The sequence below is a fragment of the Coenobita brevimanus genome, chromosome 93 (genome assembly GCF_032717465.1).
Source record: "Coenobita brevimanus isolate Jiangsu-jjx chromosome 93, ASM3271746v2, whole genome shotgun sequence".
Lineage (NCBI taxonomy): Eukaryota > Metazoa > Arthropoda > Malacostraca > Decapoda > Coenobitidae > Coenobita > Coenobita brevimanus.
The window spans coordinates 46,242,603-46,266,106 of record NC_137046.1 but is presented as its reverse complement, the minus strand read 5'-3'; the positions used below and the strand labels follow the sequence as shown (position 1 = coordinate 46,266,106).

At 42.3% G+C, this 23,504-nt stretch overlaps 1 protein-coding gene across 1 annotated transcript in view; it reads right to left on the bottom strand.

The window, feature by feature from the left end:
- Window positions 1-23,504, bottom strand: part of LOC145412423 (lachesin-like) — a 106,308-nt gene that overhangs the window by 31,626 nt on the left and 51,178 nt on the right. Inside the window, exons 3-6 of the mRNA XM_080282308.1 lie at window positions 20,693-20,900; window positions 17,452-17,628; window positions 6,227-6,454; window positions 2,222-2,359 (exon numbers count right to left, since the gene is read on the bottom strand). Of these exons, the coding sequence (XP_080138434.1) occupies window positions 2,222-2,359; window positions 6,227-6,454; window positions 17,452-17,628; window positions 20,693-20,900 (751 nt within the window). The remainder of the gene's footprint in view (window positions 1-2,221; window positions 2,360-6,226; window positions 6,455-17,451; window positions 17,629-20,692; window positions 20,901-23,504) is intronic.

Below are 23,504 nucleotides of genomic sequence, written 5' to 3'. Positions count from 1 at the left end.
TTTTTTTTTTAATCATTACACCTCAGCATTCAAGATGGAAAGCAGACAATTTTAGACCAAATAAAGGTGAAAAGAGTGTAGTTTATCAAGGGCTTCCTACATTTTCACTCTGCCATCATTGATACACCCAGCACAGATAACACTGCACTCGACCACCGCACTGGCGTATTCTCCGGGTCACATAGAGGGCCAGTTGCGTCCACTGTTCGCATACATAATGCAACACAATCAGGCGCTACTGCATGTGGGATGGAGGGCACCGGGCAGGGATGGATTAGAGTCTGTTGGCATTAGCCCCTGCACTATGAAGTCGTATTTATCAGAGTTACTATTACCAGTTCCACTTTACTCGGCTTAGGAGAGATTTTTCGAACTAGGGGACATAGATACAGTATTGATTAAATGCTGTACTTCTTAATGAAAAGAATATAATATGTATAGCGCTGGAGAGGGACGCCTTCGTGTCGTGGCACCGATATGGTCGGGTGGTTCCACTGCCTTACTATACAAACGTCCCTTAACTACCTCCCTATTTCCCGAAAGGAGGATGGTGCATTGCACGAGATGAGCAACTTAAGCCTGCACCCCAGTGGATTCACGTTCGAGATAAAGCAGGGGTCACAACAACAAAAACGATAAGAATAAAATCGGTACTGAATCCATGACGTCCTAAGGCTGATGGGGTTAAATATCAATCTATGGGAGACGGCTGAAAAGAGAAATGTAAAAAATTAAAAAAAAAAAATCTCTTATATGTACTTTTAAATAAGAAGTCAATGTATTAATATCTGCAGTGTTTTGAGTTGCGAAGCAGTGGACGAAATATTTTGGTAACGACTTTCAATCTCTCGGTACGACGGCGTTTTTTTTTTTGTGTTTTTTTTTATTATTATTGTAACCTCCTGACGATATTATTCATCCTACGGGAGATCTGTTACAATGGGGTAATGGCTATCTAACCTATCCAGTTCGGAAAGTCTCTCTTACACATAATAAAACAATCTGGTGGTAAGAAACATAACACAAAAAATATCCTTCTGAAATGAGTTATGTATGAATGACTGTGGTTCGCCGTGAAAAATAAATAATAAATATCAACAGGTGTTGATCCGGTTGCTACAATTTTCGGCTTGGGAACATTTTGGACATTCGGACAACATTTAGATATCAGACCTAAAACTGATTACAGCTCATCTCGTATACAACACTTTTACGTCACTAGTATGTACCACAGAAGCCCATCCTCACTCACTGTACCTATGTCCCTACTCCTCCCCCTCTTCCTCTCAAACTCCCACACTACATATTCTACCCTTATAATGTACTCTTCCCATAATTCCACATATTCCCCTCACAGCCACTTTCTGTGTCCCACTCATCCACTATTTCCTTCGCATCCCTGCCCTTCCCACGCAGACTCCTATATTTACTTCGTATGTCACTCTTATATTCTCCTTGTAACTCCACATTTTTCCCCACAACAAATTTCTTTACCTCATTCATTCACTCTTCCTGTACATTCTTATCTCCCACACCTTCCACTGAGTCTCCCACACTTCACATACCACTCCACATTTTCCCACACAACCACTCAGTACCTCTGTCCCTCTCATCCATTCTTACTGTACTGTTTCCTTCCAGTCTTCTTTCATCGTCAATGTCAAACTAATTACCATCCTCACATACTCACAACCCCATCCACTTGTTACTTCTGTTCACTCCTTTCCATCACGTCCCCTCTCTGTTCTCCACATCCACATTGTCCTCCACTGTCATTCTTCCTATTACATCCACTCTTGCTGCTGTCATACGCTCTATTTCCCCTCCTTTCGTTCTAACAACCTCATTCATTCTGTCTCAAAAATGCACTCTTCCTAACCTTTATATTCACTCTCTTCCGCATCCATTATGATCTTTTATTTTCATTTTTCTGTTCCCTTTTCATCTACTCTTGTTATAGATATTCACTCCGTTTTCTATGCCAATTACAGTCACTCAACACTCTCTCTCTCTCTCTCTCTCTCTCTCTCTCTATCATACACAGCCTCACTCAAACACCCAGTCCCTCCTGTCCACCGATATCCACTCTCCCTCCCTCTTCACATCCTCTTCAAGATTACACCACCCCATTACACCCACTCCCTCCATCTCCCCACACCTTCTCTACCCCGCTCCCCACCACCCCCACCCCCCCATCACCCTCCCGTAACTACCCACTCACCAGACACAACCATATCCCCCTTAGGGTCGACCCAGTAGTTGATGGTGGCGGGGTGTGCTTCGGTGTGGCACTCTAGGGTCACCTCCCTCCCGACGTAGGCACCCTCCAACTGCTGCGGCACCCACGTCATAGGCGGGACTGTTGGCCAGGGGGAAAGAGAGGGGTAGACGTTAAAGTTACATAGAGTTACATAGATCACACAGACATCATGGTCCCTGCGAGGTGATCAGGCCATAATATTTTCAGTCAAATCGTGTATAGTGTTTTAAAATTTATTCTTGCTCTCTCCAGACGATTTTTATTCAGGTTTGGAGAGATTTATAGGTAGAGATGTTATATATAGCATTTATTAATTACTTCATTAACTTGGACTCTTCTAACTAGTAGAGAAAATGACAAAGATGAGAGAGAGAGAGAGAGAGAGAGAGAGAGAGAGAGAGAGAGAGAGAGAGAAATGAAAGAAAATAAAAAAAGCGAGAAAAAGATGAGGGAAGAAAATAGAGTGAAGAGGAGACATCAAGGATAGAGAGATTAAGTATTGTAGGATACTGAGGTGGATGACATACCAAGAAGAGCAGTATTATAAAAACAAGAAAAAAACAGGTGAATTGTGAAGCAGAAGAACAACGCTGAAACTAGTAAAAGCTCCGGTGAAGAAATGATGAACTACACAGAGCACGATTTCACCAGCTCAGACATTCATAGTGTGTGTATTATTAAGAGATTGAAAGTTCACCAGAATCAAATATTATCAGAAAAACTCAAAACATATTAACCCATTTGATATATTGACGTATTATGGATCTTACTCGTGCTTTCTCCAACAGTTTTGATTTAGCAACTTCTTAAATCTTTTTCTTTTCTTTTTATTGACGTATTATTGATCTTTCCCTTGCTTCCCCCAGCCGATTTGATCTAACTTTTTTTTTTCTTTTCTCTTCCTTTTTTCTTTCTCATTTTTTTCTTTTTTTCATTTTCTACTGAAGGAGTTAAATATACCCTTCATTATAATCGGTTTATTTTCATCTGGCGGACCTTAGCGACTTCCAGATCTTGAACACTACGTTGTGGTTATGTGAAATTGTATGGACCCTGGTTACTAGCTGGGAATGAGTCTCCTTGGTTACTAGCGAAATCCAATATCAAACCTGACTAACCCTCCACCATCAGCAATCCTTCGTAAGCTGAGAAAAATCGTCTGGGTGTAATACGTCACCGGAAAGAAAGGGTTAAGCTTTACAACTGATCTAGCTTAATCTCTCGTAATGCAAATAATGTAATCTAATCCCTCAATTCGATCTGGGGTAATACTATCGAAGCTAAGTTAACCTGACCTGACTTAATCCACTCTAAGTTAATATTGATCCTTCTTATAATTATTACAAAGTCCTTGAGCTTCCAGTCCTCCTATATTCTCCTCCATATTCTTCTTTCATGTGTAATAGGCCTCAGTGTCTGCCTTATTCAATATCAGGTTACCTCACATTAATATATTCCCCTCCTCTCTCTCTCTCTCTCTCTCCCTTCTTTCTTTACTTCATCTCTCCTCTTCCTCCCTTGTTCCTCATCTCCCTCTATCCTCTCTCCCTTAACGCTGGAGGCTAAGATTAAGCATAACTTCTCTCCTATTAAATATTTTATTTCACTTACTGAAAATCTGTCTCCACTTATTAGATACGAATATTAATCTCATATTGCTAGATATTAGTCGTCCTCATTTTCATTTACCTTCCTCTAAGTAGATATTATTTTTCTCCTGCTAAATCGTACTTTTCTCGCGTTAGATATTACGTTTTTTCTAATTCATATTACTTTTCTCATGCTAGAATATTACTCTTTTCCAGCTAGATATCACCTCTCCAGCTAAATATTACTCTTTTCCAGGAAGATATGTCTCTTCTACAGCTAGATATTACCCTCCTACAGCTAGATATTATATTTCTCCGACGAGCTGTTCAGTTTCTCTTGTTTTTTCTTTTGCGAGATTTTGTATACTTTTCTCCATCTACGTATTTTCCCACTGGATATTATTTTTCTCCTGCTGGCTACTGTATTTTTATTTCGTTAAGTAACAAGAGTCACCTGCCAAGCAATATTTGTTTCCTGCTACATATTTTTTTCTCCAGCTCGATATTTATGTCTCCTACCAGATACTAACGGTATGTGTACCCTACATATTATTTTTCTATCAGATATAACATTCCTCTATAATTTTTCTCCCGTTACTTAAATCTCGCAGTAAATGTTGTTTCTCCCGCTAGATATTTCTATTCCCCTAATTCTCTCATATTTCTTTCATACTTACATATTCAGAAGCCTCTTTATCTCTCCCTGTGTCAGCTTCTCCTCTTCCCTTGTACCCTCCCTCCCTTGTACCTCTGCCTCCCTCTCTCCCTCCCTCCCTTATACCTCTGCCTCCCTCTCTCCCTCCCTCCCTTGTACCACTGCCTCTCTCTCTCCTTCCCTCCCTCCCTACCTGCCTCTTTTAAGTCGCTCCTTTCCTTTTCCTACTTCCTTTTCATCTCTCTTAAGCTCTCCCTTCCTCCCTCCTCCATATCTCGATTTCTCTCTTTCCCTCCCTCCCACCCTCCCTTTTCTCCATATCTCCTAGTCTCCTTTCCTCATTTCCGTTTCTATTCTCTCCCTCGCTTCTCCATCTTTCCTACTCTCTCCCTCCCTCATTCATACTGCACGTCTAGATGAGCTGTCCTTTTCCCTCTCCATGTATATTATAAGATCTTTCTTTTTTATATCCCTCTTATACAGGCAGCTCCATCATATCCTCTCCCCCCCCCAACTCTCTCTCTCTCTCTCTCTCTCTCTCTCTCTCTCTCTCTCTCTCTCTCGTCTTTGGCCCATGAACGTCTTCTTATCCTTCACTTCTTTTACCATCTTCCCTTGTTCTCACTTATCTCTTCTTCTTTTTTGTACTTTCCTTTACTCCTGACCTGAGTTGTAAAATGAAATTCACGAATATCGCTGAACACGCTGTAAATAATCTCTAGAAAGAAGGTGAAAAAGGCTTCAGAAAGTGGTTACAAAATGTGCTGACATTTCTAGTTTCACACTAAAACACTGTAAATGTTTCTGGAATACTATTAGATGTCTCGTTGCTAGACGCAGAAAGTTATCGTTTATGGAAAAAATTTATCTAAATCGAGCGAAGAAAGGTAAATTAGCAACTCTGTTCGCCAGTCAACAGAAATGCTTTCCATTTTTATACATACAGTGCACAGTATATGGTGCTGGAGAGAGACGCTTTCTTGTGGTAGGACTGATATATTCGGGCGGGGGAGCATCGTGGTTGTACAAGCGTTCCTTAACTTCCTTCCTGTTCTACCCAAGGAGGATGGTGGTCACTGCAGAGGGGTAACTTTCTGCTTGAAGTCCACTGTGTTCACATTCTTATATACCTGAGGCCATAACAGTAACTAAACACATACAAAAATATATTCCTTTTTTTTTTTCATCTCTCTCTTCCTCACTTCCCTCCCTCCACTTCCCTGTTTTTTCTCTCTTCCCCTCTTTAACTCCTCACATCCCTTCTATCCTTTCAACATACTTCACCCTTCCCTTTTCTCCCTTCTCTCCTCTCCCTACATTTTCCTTTCATCTCCCCGCTTCTCCCATCCCTCACTTCCCCTTCCTTCTCTTCGTTCACTTCCCATCTTTTCTTCTTTACCCCTAGCAGACTGCTCATATCCCTTAATTCTCTCCCCCCAACCTCCGTCCATTCTCTCCTATACTCGAAAGTCTCTCCTCACCTTCACCTTTCTCTCTTTCTTCAATCACTTCCAACCTTCTCTTCTCATACTTTCATCCATTATTTTCCCCTCATTTTCCTCCCTTTCCTCTTCGCTTCCCTCTTTCTCCTCATTTTCCTTCCTTTTCTTCCCTCACTTTCCTCCCTTCTTTGTTCAGTTTTCCTCCATTTCCATCCCATCACCTCTCACATTCCTTCCTTCTCCCATCACTTTCCTCCCCCCCTCCCTTCCCCGGACTCACACTGGACGCTGAGGTGTGCCCTTTTGCTGATGGAGGGCGGGATGCCGTTGGACGCGATGCACAGGTACGACCCCATCTGTAGCCGCGACACCTTCTTCAGCACCAGGGTCTCGCCTTCCACCACTTGAGCACTGCCACCATCACCGCCTGCCACCACCCCTCCTCTGCCACCACCGCCCCCTGCCGTCTCCTCTCTGCCGCTGCTGCCACTGCCCTCTGTCTTGCTATCTGTGGGGAGTCTGCCATCACGTTAGAAAGGCCAAAAGGTGTTGGAGAAAGGGGCAATAGTGAGACTGTCATTAACGCAGAAAAAGGGATATGAGGTGGGAGCCATTACGTTAGGGTGAGGAAATAGGTATTATGTCATTAAGTTAGGAAGGGGACCCAAGGTTAATCCGACTAATAATCATGTAGAGAGAGAGAGAGAGAGAGAGAGAGAGAGAGAGAGAGAGAGAGAGAGAGAAAATTACTATACTAGTCTCCTAACACAACGAGGACACAGCGCTTTGTATAATTCTCTTGGATAGTCTGTCTGCTTATCTCACCCCATGCCACACACAACACAGACAGACAAATAATACTCCTCGCACTACCCCAACCCCTATCTAACAGACAAACAATACTCCTCATATTACCCTCACCGCTTCTTTAACAGACAGACGGCATACTACTCCCAATACCCTCGCCCTATACAGACAAACAATATTCCTCACTCTAAATTCCTTCCTTCTTAACAAACAGTAACCCCTCCCCTATTACCCTCAAGCTTTCTTATCTATGGCCAATCAATATTCTAGGGAAATGATTAAATAACACGGTTGATTTTTAAGTCTAGGGACAAATAACACACTCTGCCCCGAAACTTCATTTTCTTTTATCCTCCCTCCCCCGCATATCTCTCTCTCTCTCTCTCTCTCTCACACACACACACACACACACACATAGGAAGACGAATACTAACACCCAATACCGACATGCAAGCGAGAGAATGTCAGCGGGATAGCCGAGATGTGACTCCGCTGCGAAGGCGATTATTGGTCCATCAAAGAATCATGCACCACCTTCCGACGGCGCGGCGCTGCGTGAGGCTGACCGCATCTCAAGGGGACGTGGGGGGAGGACGAAAAGGAGCAAAGAGAAAGTGATATGACAGGGTTCGAAGAAAGTGCTAGGAGTGATACCGAAAAGGCTCCAAAGGGTTGCGAGGAAATTAATCCAAAGAAAGAGCTATGAGTGTTACCGGAAAGGCGTCTGGGGGATGTGAGGTGACTGGATCCGAAGAAAGGGCTTGAGAGCGATATAATATTTCTGAAGTCTAACGCACCTACTCCCTTCCACCGCCCAACGGCCACCTAAAAAGTGACCATGGCCCATGAAGGCCCAAGGAGGGCTAATAGTGATCGGATTCGAAGATAACCCTAAAAAATGATATTCTGGGGAGTTTGCTTGGTATACAAAATTCATGACACTCAATACAACACGCCGCTTCCAGGTACCTTCCGACAGCGACCAGAGGATGACCACATCCTAAAATGGCAAGGGTGCAAAAAGCAAGTGGCTTCGAAGAAAGGTCAAAGAGACGTCACTCTGAAATCCGGATGAAACAACACTCTTGACATTGGTCAGAAAGCACCCGCACCCTTCCAGTCTCGAGGTGGTGACCATGTCCGAAGAAAGCGCTGAGAACGATATTTGGAAGTTCGCTCCACATACAGCATTAATTGTATTTTCTTTTAGCACTATCTTTCCCCTGTACCTCCCGACCAAGACTCAGAAGGTGGTTGCTATGCGAAGAGGACGCAGGATGATCAGAGCCAGAGAGCAGTGGGGAACGAAATATAGGAATCTGGTTGGCATTAACGATCCATGGTACAGCATCGCTCTTTCAGATTCTAACCATTCCAAAGAAGACGGTATAATAATAAAAAAAAAGAAAAAAAAAGAGGAAGACAAAAGTGGCTGGATCAAAAGAAATCACTAGGGAATGGATCCAAAGAAAGAACTAAGGAACGAAATACTGAACTGTGACTGTCATAACCTCGCTCTTGCACACTCAAACGACATTACACGAGGTGAAAATATTCGAAGACTGCTACACAAAGATGGAGGGCGGGCGGTATGGGGGGAATGGGGAACGATATTTGAGAATCCGGTAAACATACAGATTTCATGGCATATCTTAGCTCCCGTCCTTGCCCTTCCACCACTTGGGTATTGATGAGCTTGATGTATATGTAAGCCTGGATCAAAGGGCACGTGTGTGTCGAGGTGTTTTTGGATGTAGTGTTTTTTTTTCTGGGGTTGTGTGTTGATTTAAGATTCGTCGTGGGTGGCTGTTTTCCAGGTTGTGTTCGTGAATTTGTGTGACAGACAGGATGACAATTACGTGTGTCACTGAAGAAAGGGGAGCAGTAGGAAAAGTATGCTTTGTTTTTGCTGCTGCCTTCTACCTGTCTGCGTGTCTTCCTGTGTGTCTTTCAACCAGATAAAAAAAGAAAACAAAGTGAGGATGCTGCAGAAAATTAGTAGTGTTGCTCATATCAACTGAGGGTTTAAGTGATATTTTTTTTGTGAGTGTGAAACGATAAACTCCGTGAACACAGCCGCACTTCCACTTTGGAAAAAATAAAACATACGAGAAGTTCGACCTGAAACTCCTGTATGAATTTTTCGTGTGGCGTAATTGTCCACGCTACTGAGTGCATTTCTAGTTTCTGTATTTTTCTTTCAGAAGATAGATATATAAATGTTTTTCTTACGTAATATATTTCGTTCCTTCCTTTTCAGCGTGATTATTTGTGCGCAGCTGTCATTCGTGTTTCTGTGTCAACTTTCTCAGCCACTCCTAACCCCCCATCCCATCTTTACTTCTCTTTCCATCTTTCTTTTTATCACACGTACCCCCTCGCTCTTCTCTCTCTCTCTCTCTCTCTCTCTCTCTCTCTCTCTCTCTCTCTCTCTCTCTCTCTCTCTCTCTCATGCCATCACCCTTTAAAAAAATCCCTCCTCCCCGCGGTAAGGACGGCTCATCCATATTGCAAGTCGGATTTAATAATTAGATCATCCGGCCGCCGCTCGCACACCGCAACACAAAAATATTACTGTCGCTCTGCTGGAAGATTGATGCCTGGGTGGTGGATGGGTGGATGGATGGATGGGTGGGTGGACGAAAGAGGGGTGGTGGATAACTGACAGGTGAGGGATGGATGGATAGATGATTGATGGGTGGGTAATGGAAGGGTGGATGGATGGGTGGCGGGGGATGCATGGTGTGTGGTGAATGATAGATGGGGTGGATGGGTGGTGGATGATTGATGGGTAGGTGAGTGAATGGCTGGTGGGTGGATAAAGGATGGATAGGTGAACAGAACACGATGAGGGATAGGTGGATGGATGACTTGCAGGTGGGGGATGGATGAGTGGATGATTGATGGATAGGTGAACAGACGAATGATGGATGGCGGATGGATGGATGGATGGATGGATGGCTGATGGGTGGAGGACAGATAGGTGAATGATTGATGGATGGGTTAGGAAGCGATTGATAGATGAGGTAAGGGTGGATGGATGCTGGGTGATAGAAAAGGGAGGTGAGTGGACGAAAAATGAAGGCTGGTTAATGAGTGTGGGATGGATGGGTGATGGGTGAGAGATGAATGGCATAAGGGTCGACTGATGGATCGGGGATGGATGAGTGGTGAATGAATGATGGAAACTGAAATAAGGATTAGATAAGTAAGGGATTTGGGGAGGAGAATAAACGATACATGACTGACAGGAACTGAATGGAGAATGAGGGATGGGCGGAAGATTGGACTGATAGAAGATGAGTAACGGAAAGTGATAAGTGAAATATAAATGACAGATATTTAAAGAAAAGTGAGTGACGGAAAACAGGTAGGTCAGAGGGAGGCAGGTGAGTGAAGGAAGCTGGTTCAGTGATGGAAAAGTGATGGATGGATGGAATGTGACTGACAGATATTTTAAGTTCGGTTCTGAGCAGAGATGAGAAGATCGACAGAACCTGAAGACTGAATGAGAGATAAATTTGTAGATAACTGATAACTGATGAAAGGACGCAGAACATTTACTTGAGAGATATTTTCCGTATACTCTAAGGATGGATAGGTATGGGTGACTGAGATCAATACACAGTTATGGTCTATTCATTTTAACTAGGCAGAGATTTTCGCCCTTTTGCATATTATTTCCTCACAGTGCACTGGCAGAGTAAGATAGTGCTACGGCTTAACATCCTTTGCACGCAGCTTCTTCGTGGCTAGCACCATACTCCCATATTACAGCTCAGCATTCAAGAGGGAGATGCGGCATGTTTCCTTCCAGTTAATGTGAACAGAGTATAGCGAGTGTCTTTAACCCTTTCATCACGACGAAGTTTTATCCTACTCTTCCCACTACCAGACGATTTTACTCAGGTTGGGCGAGTGTCCTACTAGTGAGGGGTTTCATGAAGGCTATATCTGACATCCTTCATATCAAAACGCCTCTCCCTAGCAAAAAAAAGGAGATTATAAGGAAAAGAAGAAAAAGAAGAAGTAGGCCCGAGAATGCAGGTGGCTAGATAAATGATGAATGAGATGAATAAATGAGAAGAATATGACGAGTGGTTGATGCGGACTGTAGGATGAATTACGGATGAACGGTGAAGGGAGGACGAAATTCATATGAGAGAGAGAGAGAGAGAGAGAGAGAGAGAGAGAGAGAGAGAGAGGAGAGTTTAACTAACCCTTGAGAGACAGGCCTTGCATTTTTAAGGGCAGATGAAGACGGCCCAGTGATATTAACTCCAATACGGTGACATCTTTTCATAATTCACTCTACTTTCCTTCTGACGATTTTACTAAGAAATAATCTCTAGCAGCGAAAGACTGTATCTAACCTCTCCAGTTCGAAGAGTTTTTCTTATGCCGAATAAAAGCATAGGAAGTGGGCAAGAATAACACGAAAAATGCGTCATCGGAGTGAAGTGGTTGAGGATGATTGCAGAAAATGTGACCTTCAATGTTGACTGGTGGCGGCATAATTATTGATGGCACTGGCTGATGGCACTCGCTGACGGCACTGGGTGATGGCATCGATTGGCGGCACTGACTGACGGTACCACTGACGGCATTGCTTGACAGCTGTGACTGATAGCGCACATACTGGTGGCACTAGCTGATGGCACTGATTGTTGGCACACTGACAGACGGCACGGTTTGATGGCACCACAATCAAAGGGTAAAAGTAGGCCCTCTAATCCTTTCCATTCGATCGTAGAACTTAGATTGTTTGTGTGTATGTTACAAAATATAAGGGATTTTATTTTATTTATTTATTTATTTATTTATTTTTTTAGTAGAGAGAATTCCTATGCAGTCGTATGGTTAAGGATATATGAGTCTCTTCAATGCGAGGACCTCTTATTCCTTTTTTTTTTTTAAATTATTAATCGTACGTCCGCCATATGTCCTCATTTAGCTTACGAAAGTCCAGTCGAGGTGAAACGAAGTGTCCCCAGACATCTCGCATATTTTGTTCATGATGTCACCAGACGATTTTACTCAGCTCAGAGGAGGGGCCATTTGTTCACTGCTATGATGAATTTTTTGTAGACGACTTTATTCAACTTACGAAAGCCTCCTAGCAATTGGAGAGAGAGAGAGAGAGAGAGAGAGAGAGAGAGAGAGAGAGAGAGAGAATTATCTATGGTTAAAAAAAAAAGCCTCTTTCCTTTCAATCAATTAGCCCCACTCAATAAACACTAATGACCCTGTGAGTAAAGATAATTGTGCCTCTATTACCCTAGTCAATGAGTGACGGATGGGATGGCGTTTAATTATATCAAGAGCTGGGGACTGAAAAGTAGTGTCAGTCTTGGATGTCTGTTATTTTACCCCAACACATCTTCCTCAGCGATTTATTTTGCGATATGGGTGGTTAATATCCTTTTGTACGTTTTTATGCAAAGTATTGTGATAATAAAAGGATTTTCATAACACAGAATAGGACCGTAAGGCGTAAAAAACGAAATAAATAGCTTAGGGAAAGGTGATAGGGAGCATCCTTAACCGGTAAGGATACCAGCCCTCCTCACTGCTATATGGCGTTCACAATCTTTGGCTCGCATACTCGTCGGCTAAGGAAGCTCCCAATCACCTTTTCCTAAGCGATCTATTTTGTTTATTACACCTCATTGTCCACTTCTGTGTTATATAAATCCTTGCACTGTCGTCATGCTCTGCATAAATAATGTACACAATTTATTAACCACCTATAATCAAATATAAATCGCTAAGAAAAAGGTGTTAGGGAACTTCCTTAACCAACAACACGAGTCTTAGGCTTCTATGCGTCACTCTCCGCTGAATAAAATCGCCTGGAGTTAGCTGGAAGAAAAAAGTAGAGTTGTCTTGACTTTGAGAGGGTTAATAGCGACAGCAGTAACACACCCAGGCTCCAATGACTCACTCGCAGCTGAATAAAATCGTCTGGCGTTCGCGGGAACACAATCCAAGAGTTGTCCTGGCCATGAGAGGGTTTACAGCACCAGTACTGACTCTCCTAAGCTCCTGTGATGCACTCTCAACTGAATAAAATCGTTCGGGTTAGCTGAGTTGCGCCGATCATGAGGGGGTTTACGTACTCTTAACCTCCTTCGCCCAGTTTCTTTCATCTGTTAATTATCTTTCCATATTACCATTTATCTTCAGTCCATCCATCTTGTCCTAACATTTTCCTTATTCTCCTTATTATTCCGTCTCTCTTTGCCTCGTCTTCCTCCTCACCTCTCTCTCTCTCCATCATCTCATGTCTTAATCCTTCCTTCTTCCTCCACACTATCTTCTCTTTTCCTCCAGATTTCCTCTCGTTGATTGGCCTTCTTCCTGGCCTATTTCTCTCCCTTTATCTCTGTCTTTCTTTGACTTCAACTCTCCTTTTTTTATTCCTCCTTCCTCCATTTTATAACCTCCTCACAGCCATATTTCGTCATTGCTACCCTCAGACGATTTTTTCATTTTTACTACCTTCAGACGATTTTTAGTTCATTCTTGCTACCACCAGACGGTTTTATTAAGCTTAGGAGATACTTTCCAACCACAAAGGGTTAGATATGTGCTTCCACTGACCGCAACAAAAGGCCTCTGCTAAGATGAAGAAAATCATCTGGAGGTACCAAGAATAAATTAACAACATACCTAATCTAAGTCAGGCTTAATCGTCGTAACCCTTTTAGCATCTCGTTTCCATGGTGTACTGTATGTTACTCTGGCTCATCTAACCTGTTTAATCTAATGTCACCCTCTGATATCATTCTTGCTCCTGACGATTATATTTGACGTAAGATATAGTTTTCGAAGTGAAGGGGGTTGCAGACAGCCTTTGTCAATCCAGTGACTTCCAATGTGCTCTATCCTAAACAAAAGCATCTGACTGAGCTGGAAGAACAAAAAGCACATAAGAAAATAATCAGGACCTTTTATCACCTTCACACTGCTTCTCTTCCCGCTCACAGTCTTTGTTACTCAGACTATTCTGCCTCGACACCCGTTCCAAATGACCTTTTCTTAATACGACAACACAAGTCTACCGTTTTCGTAACAACAGTGTCCGGATTCCTTGCCTACTAACGTGGCAGTTTCCTCTTGTTCTTCTTGTTCTACTTCTACTCCTACTATTACTACTTCTTCTTCTTCTTCTTCTTCTTCTCCTTCTTCTTCTTCATCTTCTTCTTCACCTTTTCATGTCTCTGCATCGTCTTGGCGTTTAGAATCGCGTTTTCCTTGCTAACATTTTAGCTTTCCTCCCACCGTTACATTGTCCTTATCTACATTATCCTTCCTTCATCACGCACACTATCCATCTCGCCCCCCTTCAGTCCTTAAACCATTCACGTCGATTACGTATTTTGGGGATATTCTTGCTCTCTCCAGACTTTATTTAACTAAGGAGACATTTATGGAACAGACAGAGCCTTCATAAACATGTTCGCTACAAGAAATCCTCCCCTTCACTGAATGAAAATTGTATGGATGTAATGAGAATAAAATAGGACGTCCTTGGGCTGAAGGGATGATGCTCTCCTTCCATCCGACCCCCCCTTCCCCACCTCCCTCTCCCTCTCCGTGTCTGGTGGTCATTCTCCGTGCATGAGGAAAGGCTTAATCATTGTCTCATGCATCCTTAAACTCAGCTTCCTTGGTATTCTCCTGTCACTCCTTACTTTCTCCACCCCTCCACCATGTCCCCCTCCCCCTCCCCCTCCACCTCCTCTCACTCCAAGCTTCTCTCACTTTTCACTCTTTCTTCCTCTTTTAAACCCTTCAGACTGAGGATGTATTCTGTATTTCATTCTCTGTGTTTCGTGACGATTTTGCTAGAGGTTAGGGGAGGGGTTTCGAACTGGTGGGGTTAGATCTTGCTTTTGTCACTCCCTTCGGCAACACAGCGTATTTCTAAGCTGAGTGTAATCTTCTGGTTGAATCAAGACGCGTAATCACCGCCTCATGCATCCTTAACTACATCTTCCCTGCCATTCTCTTGTCATGCCTTGCTTTCTAAACCTCTCCAGCTCGCCCACCCCCTGTCACTCAAACCTTCTCTCGCTTCTCACTGCATCTTCTTCTTCTCAATCTTGCATCTCAAGGAACTTTTTAGTTTTTTTTCTTGTTATTTCCAACCGATTTTATTCGGCTAAGGAGGGATATATATATTTTTTGAAGTGTTGGGTTTAAAGCCTGTAATCACAATGTCAGCCGCTCGGTCTCAGTAGCTGAGTAGTTAACATTGCAAGTTGCGAAGTTGCCGGCCCGATAGCCCTAGGGTTCGAATCATGGTGCAGGTAGCTGAGGCCCCTCGACTCGGCTATCCATCCACTTAGAGTAACACTTAGGAGAGGAAAGTGTGGTAACCGGGATGAGGAAGTGGACATGTAGCCCAGGATTGTGGGTGAGAATCCCGCCACATGTTCAGATGTCTTAGTTACGGAGATGAGCACCACGACAAAGCATTTTTCTGAGTCTAACTTTTCCTTCAAGATCAGTCCATCCATCATCTAATCTCTTTTTGTCTCATAAGGAACGCAGAGGCCTGAACCAAGGACGAGATCAAAATTGAAAAATAAATCACGAACACAAAGTAAATTCAAATCCATGCTCAGAAATCTCTTCATGCCAGACATTTCCAACAACATTCCTTGCTTTCCGATACTGAGAATTACCCCAGAATTCTTGAGACGCAATGAATTAAGAGTGTGGTGTTGCGGGCAGAGGTAGTACAGATATCATGGTGTCGAGAAGAGTTTGCTCAAATTCAGAAAAGCAAAGGTTACTCAACCGTTTTTGGAAATATCTGTTGTGTGATTGTCGTTTTAATGAAAAATTTAGACCTGCAAATATGAACTCGACCAGTGATTCTTTCGGTTTACTAATATCATATATTATCACATTATAATTTGGTATTTTTAATCTGGAAGATTTTGCAAATAGGTGTTTAACTGGAAGGTAGCAGCTATTAACATCTACCGTCACTTCCGATGCAATAATAAACATAACTGATGACACTAGTTCTAACCTACCAATATCATCATCAGCCAGCTTCTCTCTCGTGTGTGTAGGTGGGCTGACGATAACAATAAAAACAGAAGTGTAAAATCACAGTTGTCACCCTGTCCCCCATTACATCATCTCCAGTACTAGCGAGAGTTTTCTGCCCTAAACTAAAACACTACACCTTCGTAACAGTCTACTCCTTCACTCTCTCTGACATCCCCTCTTCCACCAGTTCTTAACAGTCTACTCATCCCATCTCTATGGCTTCTCTCCCCCCTTCCTTAGCGTAACTTTCCCACCACTAACTTCCCTTTCTCTTTCCACTAACCTCCCTTACTAACCCCTCCTTTTCTAGCTTCCTCTTCCCCTGCCTCTGACTCCCTCCCACTTCCACTAAACTCCTTTCCCCTTCCTTTCACCCAGGGACTCTTAACCTTTCCATCACACTTTTCCACTTCTGCTATTGCAATAATGCCGTATCATTTCCCACAACCCACGCGCCTGAGCTCATCACAGTTCTATAATAGCAAACTCAGGTATTCCAGAACGAACTTATCTTTATAACTGTAATAATTACTCTAAGTCTGTATCGAACACTTACAGTATATGGAAACTGTAATAATAAATAACAGGTATGGCTGAATGAGGGGAAATTGTTTGCTGCACTTAATAATAAAAAAAAAAAAAAAAAAAAAAAAAAAGCTTCTTGTGAACTGAAAATGTTAAAATGATGCGGTGTGAAAAACTGTGGTAAGTGTAATGTGGGAAAAAAAAAACTTTAACAAGGAAGTGTTGACAGAACTGTGGACAAACTACCACGATTTGGTGAGGTTCCTAGATCTGTCTTTTCGCACTTTGTTGCTAGCTTTTGTTAATTGAGGCAGACTTCACTTTCAAATCCCTTTTACTTGGATCTTACTGAAAACTTTTGTTATTCGCTGGATCGCAGGGTACATGTAAGTTGAGGTTAATGGGATGACTATTCGGAGAGGATGATAATACAGCACAACAAAGGTAAAATGTTAGCTCGATGCAAATATTTCACAGCATACCAGTTCATTTCCCCATACGAACTTCGCCAGCATGAGGAAGGGTTAATTCTGGCTATCACTCTCCCACCGAGGAGATGATCCAACTTTGTAGTGGATCTCATATGGACTGACAGAGAGCAGATGCAGACGCAGTAATATATCATCACACTGTTCATTATATGTCTTTGTTTCTGTCCGCCTCTCCTTAGCAAAATGTAAGCACTTGATATGAATGCCCGGATAATATGGAATACAGTGATGCAGAGCTCTTCCCTCCCCTTCACCCGATATATGACAGTGTTTCAATATCCTAAAACCTTTAAGACTTCTGCAACCCCTGACGTCATACTTAAGCTGAATAAATCTGTCTGGGGTTGGAATCTGAAGGACGTGCCAGACTGAGGGACAGATTGAGATTGCTTGTAAGAACCCGCAGTCTCCCTCACTGAGCTCTTCCTACCTCTCATCCTTTCACCTAATAATAAACTCACCTATATTCCATTACATTTCCTCTACCCTGCTTTCACCCCCCCCTTCTCTCTCTCTCTCTCTCTCTCTCTCTCTCTCACACACACACACACACACACACACACACACACACACACACACACACACACACACACACACACACACACACACACACCTCCTTCACCTCTCTGACCTGACTTCGTCGGGGCAAGGATGATGTCCGAATTGTCCTCCCTCCTCCACAGTATCCTCGGCGGCGGGTGACCCTTGGCCTTGCACGTCAGGCTCACGTCCTGGTCCTCCCGCACCGTCAGGTCACCGGAGGATTCACGGTCGATGATGTCGGGGGGCACTGTGGGGTGGAGAGGGGCAGAGGGGAGTTAGCAGAGGTTGGTGTGGTGATGGTGGTGATCATGATGATGAGAGTTATGGCATTTTGGCACTGGATGGATAGATACTGTAGATAGGTAGATAGACAGATAGACGTATAGATGAGATAGGTACAGATGGATATATATATATATATATATATATATGAGAGAGAGAGAGAGAGACGGACAGACACGCTGAGTAATCAAAGACCGGCAAGCGTAAATGTTAACGTATTAAGCAAGACCTGCTAAAAAATAAGACGTAAACATTAAGATAGAATTAACCTTTACCGGCATCACCATCAGTAGCTTCTGACGTAAACTGATAGCATAGCCTGATTATTTCCTATATCTTTCTGATTCATTTTCCTATGTGACGATTGTTTCCTGCTTTTATTATTTTCCTGATAATTTCCAGTTTCTTCTCATGCGTTTTTACAAAGGAGCTTAGATGGATCCCAAACAAAAAAACACCCTGTAGCCTGGTTATCAATTAACCTACTGATCTCTGGCCAGAATAGGTTGAATTATGCCTTGTTTGATCGGGGTTAGGTTGGGTTGCGTCAGGTTAGGTTTGAGAGTATTTCAGTAGGACAACTCTGACGCATGAAAGAGGAAAAAATACGGTAAAATCATAAGAAAACAATACAGTACTAGATGTAGTCGTATCCCCAAGTTTATCTAGGCGTGAACCCAGTGAACTGCAGGCCGAAGCAGCCCGTCTCCTGCAGTTCACCATCCTCTTTTCGGGGGACTGGGAGGGATATGAAGGGACGTCAGTATAACCGGGCTGTGCAGATGTCCAGTTATATCGGTGCCATCACGAGAAAGCACCCATTTCCGACAGAAGAAGAAGCAACTGTCGTAGAAAAAAAGTAAATAGGTAAGAAAGAAAGAAAGAGAGAGTGAAAGAAAAATATAGAAAATAGTATCGATCTTATACTTTAGCTGGAAAGCAACTTTTGGGGGATGCCATAAAATTAAAACTTTACCAAAACCAAGGACATATACTTCAGTTCCATTATAAAATCTTTAAAAAAAAACTCAAAATCTTACTCGTCTCCAAGGGTATGCAAATGAAGCAATCTATATAAGACGTTGGAGAATGATGAACCAGGCACCATGAAGGGAGAGGCAGAAGGAGAGCAAGTTAAAGGCTGAGAGAGAGAGAGAGAGAGAGAGAGAGAATCAATTTTCAGCTGACTATTAGACAAGAAAGTAAATGTCACTACTCAACCTCCTTCAAAGATACCACATAATCTTTTCATCGTCTGGAGTTTTCTCGCCTACAAAGAAAATAAAAAAAAACACGAAAAAGCAAAAAAAAAGAATGAGCTTAGGAGGTTTCTAAAGTTTATTAGTAATTTCATAAGCTTTTTGCAATAATTTTTAGTTTTGTTTTATATTTACATTTTTCTTCAACAAATACGTAAATTCCTTCAAAAATTATTGTCTCTCCTGCAATTTCATAAGAGTTTGATTGATCACGTGTCTAGGTTTCTTCTAACATTTATTCTGTTTCTCAGACAATTTCCTAACTTTCTCTTATAGTTTCTACTACTTCAATTTCTGCTACAATTTCTTAACTTTATCCTACACCTACAACATCTTCAGTTTCTCCAACAATCTCTTCCTTTTTCTACAATTTCTTTAAGTTCTGCTACAATTTCCTAGCGTTTTATAAGTCAAATGCGCAGACAAGCGAAAACTCCCTCACTCAAATAAGTAGAAGTGCTCATAAATCTCAAATGTTCCAGTCTAATTAGCTTGCAAAAAAAATCGTATTATCTGGTTATCATTTCAAGTCTGAGCTCCATTAACTCATCAAAAGAGCTTCAGGAATCGAAGAGGTAATGAGGAGAAGAGCAGGAGGAAGGATGAAGATAAATGGAGTAAGGGATAGAATGATGCAAGGAAAAACGAGGGAGGGATGGAGAAGGACAAGAGGCAAAATGAAGATGAATGAAACAGGGGAAAGAAGGATTTACGGAAGGAAGCTAAAACATATTTAGTATTGCAGACAGCAGGTCTCCCTGTTATCTTGTTATCTTGTTTTCTGTTATCTTATTTTTGTTTTGTTTTTCTTGAAGGGAACAATCTTGCGGACTCCTGGTCATTGGTTCCTTCTTCTTTGCATTAAAAAAGGTCTAGATGACGTTACCTTTAATGACATGTCAACGGGATCAGCCCATGTCGGTCTGTCTGGCTTTGTAAGGTTTAAAATCCAAGGACTCACAATTCCTTAACCCTTTCAGTTCGGCGACGTTTTTTTACAGTTCATTTTCATTATGTTCAGATGATATTAATTCACTCTGGAAATATCTCTGGCAATATAAGTGATAAGTCAGGCCGAAAAAGACGCTATTATACCGAGAGAGTTAGCGACGTCACAGCTCTCATAAACCTTCCTGTAACTCACCCAGAACGTCGACTTAACTCTGAATCTCCTGGAATGGACACTTATATTCTTCCAGACGTTTGATCAATCCCCTCAGATCTAATCCTCTTCACAACTTTTCCTACACCCTTTCCACAATCCCACATCTCACCCACAACTTCATGGTGTCGGAATCCATCTGATACATGTATCTTACCGAGCACAGCTGCTCTACAGTTCTCCCAGTGTCATTCCTTCAGCCTCTCCACTGCATACCCAAACATCGAAGTAGCCCTGCCTGAACCTCATGGGGTTGGTACTAACTTTTGATCACAAGACTTAACCTCCTTACAGAATTTTTTACGATCCTTGCGGTGACCTATTCTACTGTACATCGACAGCATCAACGAAGCCCTTCCTAAAACTCAATGGACAGGTATTATCTTGACATGCAGTCTCCTTCACCAGCTCTACAGTCCTTTCACTAACTCCCCCCCTCTAGATTCTTTGCAACCCTACAACTCACCCACAGAGTCGAGTAAGCCTTGGCAAAAAAAAAAAAAAAAAAAAAAAAATGAGATGGGCATTATCTTGACATGCATTCTCCTTCACCCAACTCTATAATTCTCTCACAAACCTCAGCACCCTCTAGATTCCCCACAACTCACCCACAACATCGACGTAGCCCTGCCTGGATCGCATGGGGTCGGTATTCACTTGACACATGTACCACCCCCTGTCGCTCTCCCTGGCGTTGCGTATCTGCAGGTGCCAGGAGCGGTGGTCGTTGTGCAGAAGGGCGATGCGAGGGTTGCGAGTGATCACCTGCTTGTGGATGGTCAGGATCGTCTGTGTGTCTACCTGCACCCACGCCACCTGCATGGGGGATGAGAGAGGGAAGTTGAATTGGAAGGACATCGATATTACTGAGAAAACGAGAAATTTTCTAGGATGATTATCATTATCATCTTCACCGTCGTCATTATTATTATTATTATTATTATTGTTATTATTATTACTATTATTAGTACTAATACTACTACTTATACTACTACTACTACTACTACTATCATTATTGGCAAAGTTACCTAGCAAGTAAAAAGGGACGGTCATCATCATCATCATCATCGTCCTTCTCATCATCATCCTCATCCTATTTCCCACTATTACATGGAATAAGAAACATCACAAAAAACAGTGGAGCACAAAAATAGGAAGATCGTTTCGTTTCGTTTCGTTTATAGAGGCTCCAACATGCTTGCATGCGTCGGCCTTGGTCACCTGATGGCGGCTGTCTATTCTGCTCGATCTCTGGCAGCTTCCCTATTCAGTCCCTTATCCCTGAAGTCACACTCTATGACCTCGTCCAAGGTCTTTTTCGGTCTGCCTCTTGCAACCCTACCCCTAGCGTTCATACTTTTCATTTTCTGCACCCAATTGTCATCTCCCATCCTCTCCACTCCCATACCATCTCAGTCTACCTCTCCTCATCACAACTCCAACCACTCCCAAACCATCTCAGTCTACCTCTCCTCATCACAACTCCAATACACTCCATTTCTATTCTTCCTTCTAACTCTTCCATCATAAACGTAGCCCCCCTCCCCCAGGCCTCGCATTCAAGGACACACTGCACCTCCACCTAATCATTATCATTTCTATTCGTCTGAGCCTGAGAACATCCTCTTTCTTTACTGCCCAGGTCTCAATACCGCACAGTATTTATTATTATTATTATTATTATTATTATTATTATTTTCATCATCATCATTAACATCACCATCACCACCTTCTCACCTCCATTCACCCACCAAACAATCCTTCGAAAGTCCAAACTCCAACTTGGCCTGAAATTAAAGTAATCTTGTATATTCGTTATCTACCTATCTACCAATCTATCTATATGTATAGGTGTGTGTGTGTGTGTGTGTGTGTGTGTGTGTGTGTGTGTGTGTGTGTGTGTGTGTGTGTGTGTGTGTGTGTGTGTGTGTGTGTGTGTGTGTGTTCCATTTGTAGTTTTCTTACAGTTTATTAGCTCAACTTAATCTGTTTACTGATCTCTTTCTGATGTATCCTATGTAGAGTATATTCCTGGCAAGATCTCATACAAGTTACGCCAGTCGAATATGATGTCTTACTTGGTTAAGGATGAGAAGGCCCAAGAGAGAGTTGTGCAGTGCCGTGTGTCTTAACTTTTACCTTCACTGAGGGATTTACTATAGGAGTGGGATGAAGAGCCTAATTTTACCACATAAGACAGCCCAAGAATCTAAATTTACCTTTAATGAGTGATGTACTATATAAGAAAGCTGCATCATCGTAGTGAAATTATTTTATTCTTGCGATATCAAGACGATTTGCTTCATGTTAGGACGGATTTCTGGAACTGGTAGGATTAGACTTAGCCTTCACTAACCCCTTTACTGCTTTGCGTCCTCCTGATATTTAATAAACCCATCTGGTAGTAGCCACAATGAAATAATAATACGCATCATCGGACTGAGGGAGTAAAGAGCAGGCAACTCCGCATCTCACACTCGGCTATCGGAGCTTGACGAGGGTGTAGGTGGATGGGCAGGGTGTGAATAATTGTGTGTATGGCTGTGTCAGGTTATCAGCGAGTATAATTAGCGTGTGGTGTATGCCATGAGGGGACAGCACATAACACACCATTTTTTCGGGATGACCAAATTTTGAATCATGCCATGTGCAGGGGGAAAAAATGAAAGGATTGAGACGCATAGGTAGTCTAATAGTCACAGGAACAGATAGAAGGAAATGTAGAATGACTGAATGATAATCAGTTTACTGAATGGATTGAGTGAACAACAGATGGACAGACAGAGAAATGGGGATAAAGACAGCACTGGATAAAACGTGTCTCTTTAACATTCAGCGACGTTTACGGAGAATACTTACTCCATCATCAGAGAATTTAAGTTAAGGGAAATTTGTGATAAAATAAGAGTTTATAAAAGTTAAAGTTTGTGTAAGTTACGGAGTTTAATATAAATAATAAAGGTTGTAATATTCTCAAGGAAATGCAGGATGCTGTCTCTCTTAAAAAAAGTAAAAAAGAATGAATGACCAAAAAGAGTGAAGGGATGAAGGATCAATGGATGAATGGAGTATTAAGGAAGGGGTGAGGGATGAAGGATGAATGAATGAATGGAGAATGAAGGAAGGAATGAAGGATGAGGGATTGAATGAGTATGAAAGAAGGAGTGACGGTTGAAGGGCGAATGAATAAATGGAGTATGAGGAAAGGAGTGAAGAATGAAGTGTAAATAACTGACTGAAGGAATATGACGGAAATAATGAAGGACGAAGGATGAATGACAAGCCTGATGAAAGAAGCATTACGGAGCATGAGTGATAAAAGACTGACTTGTGAATAAAGGATGAGAGATGAACTTATGAATATAACAAGTATGAAGGATGGAGTAAAGAATGAATGATAAATGAAAGAGTGCGAGGAAA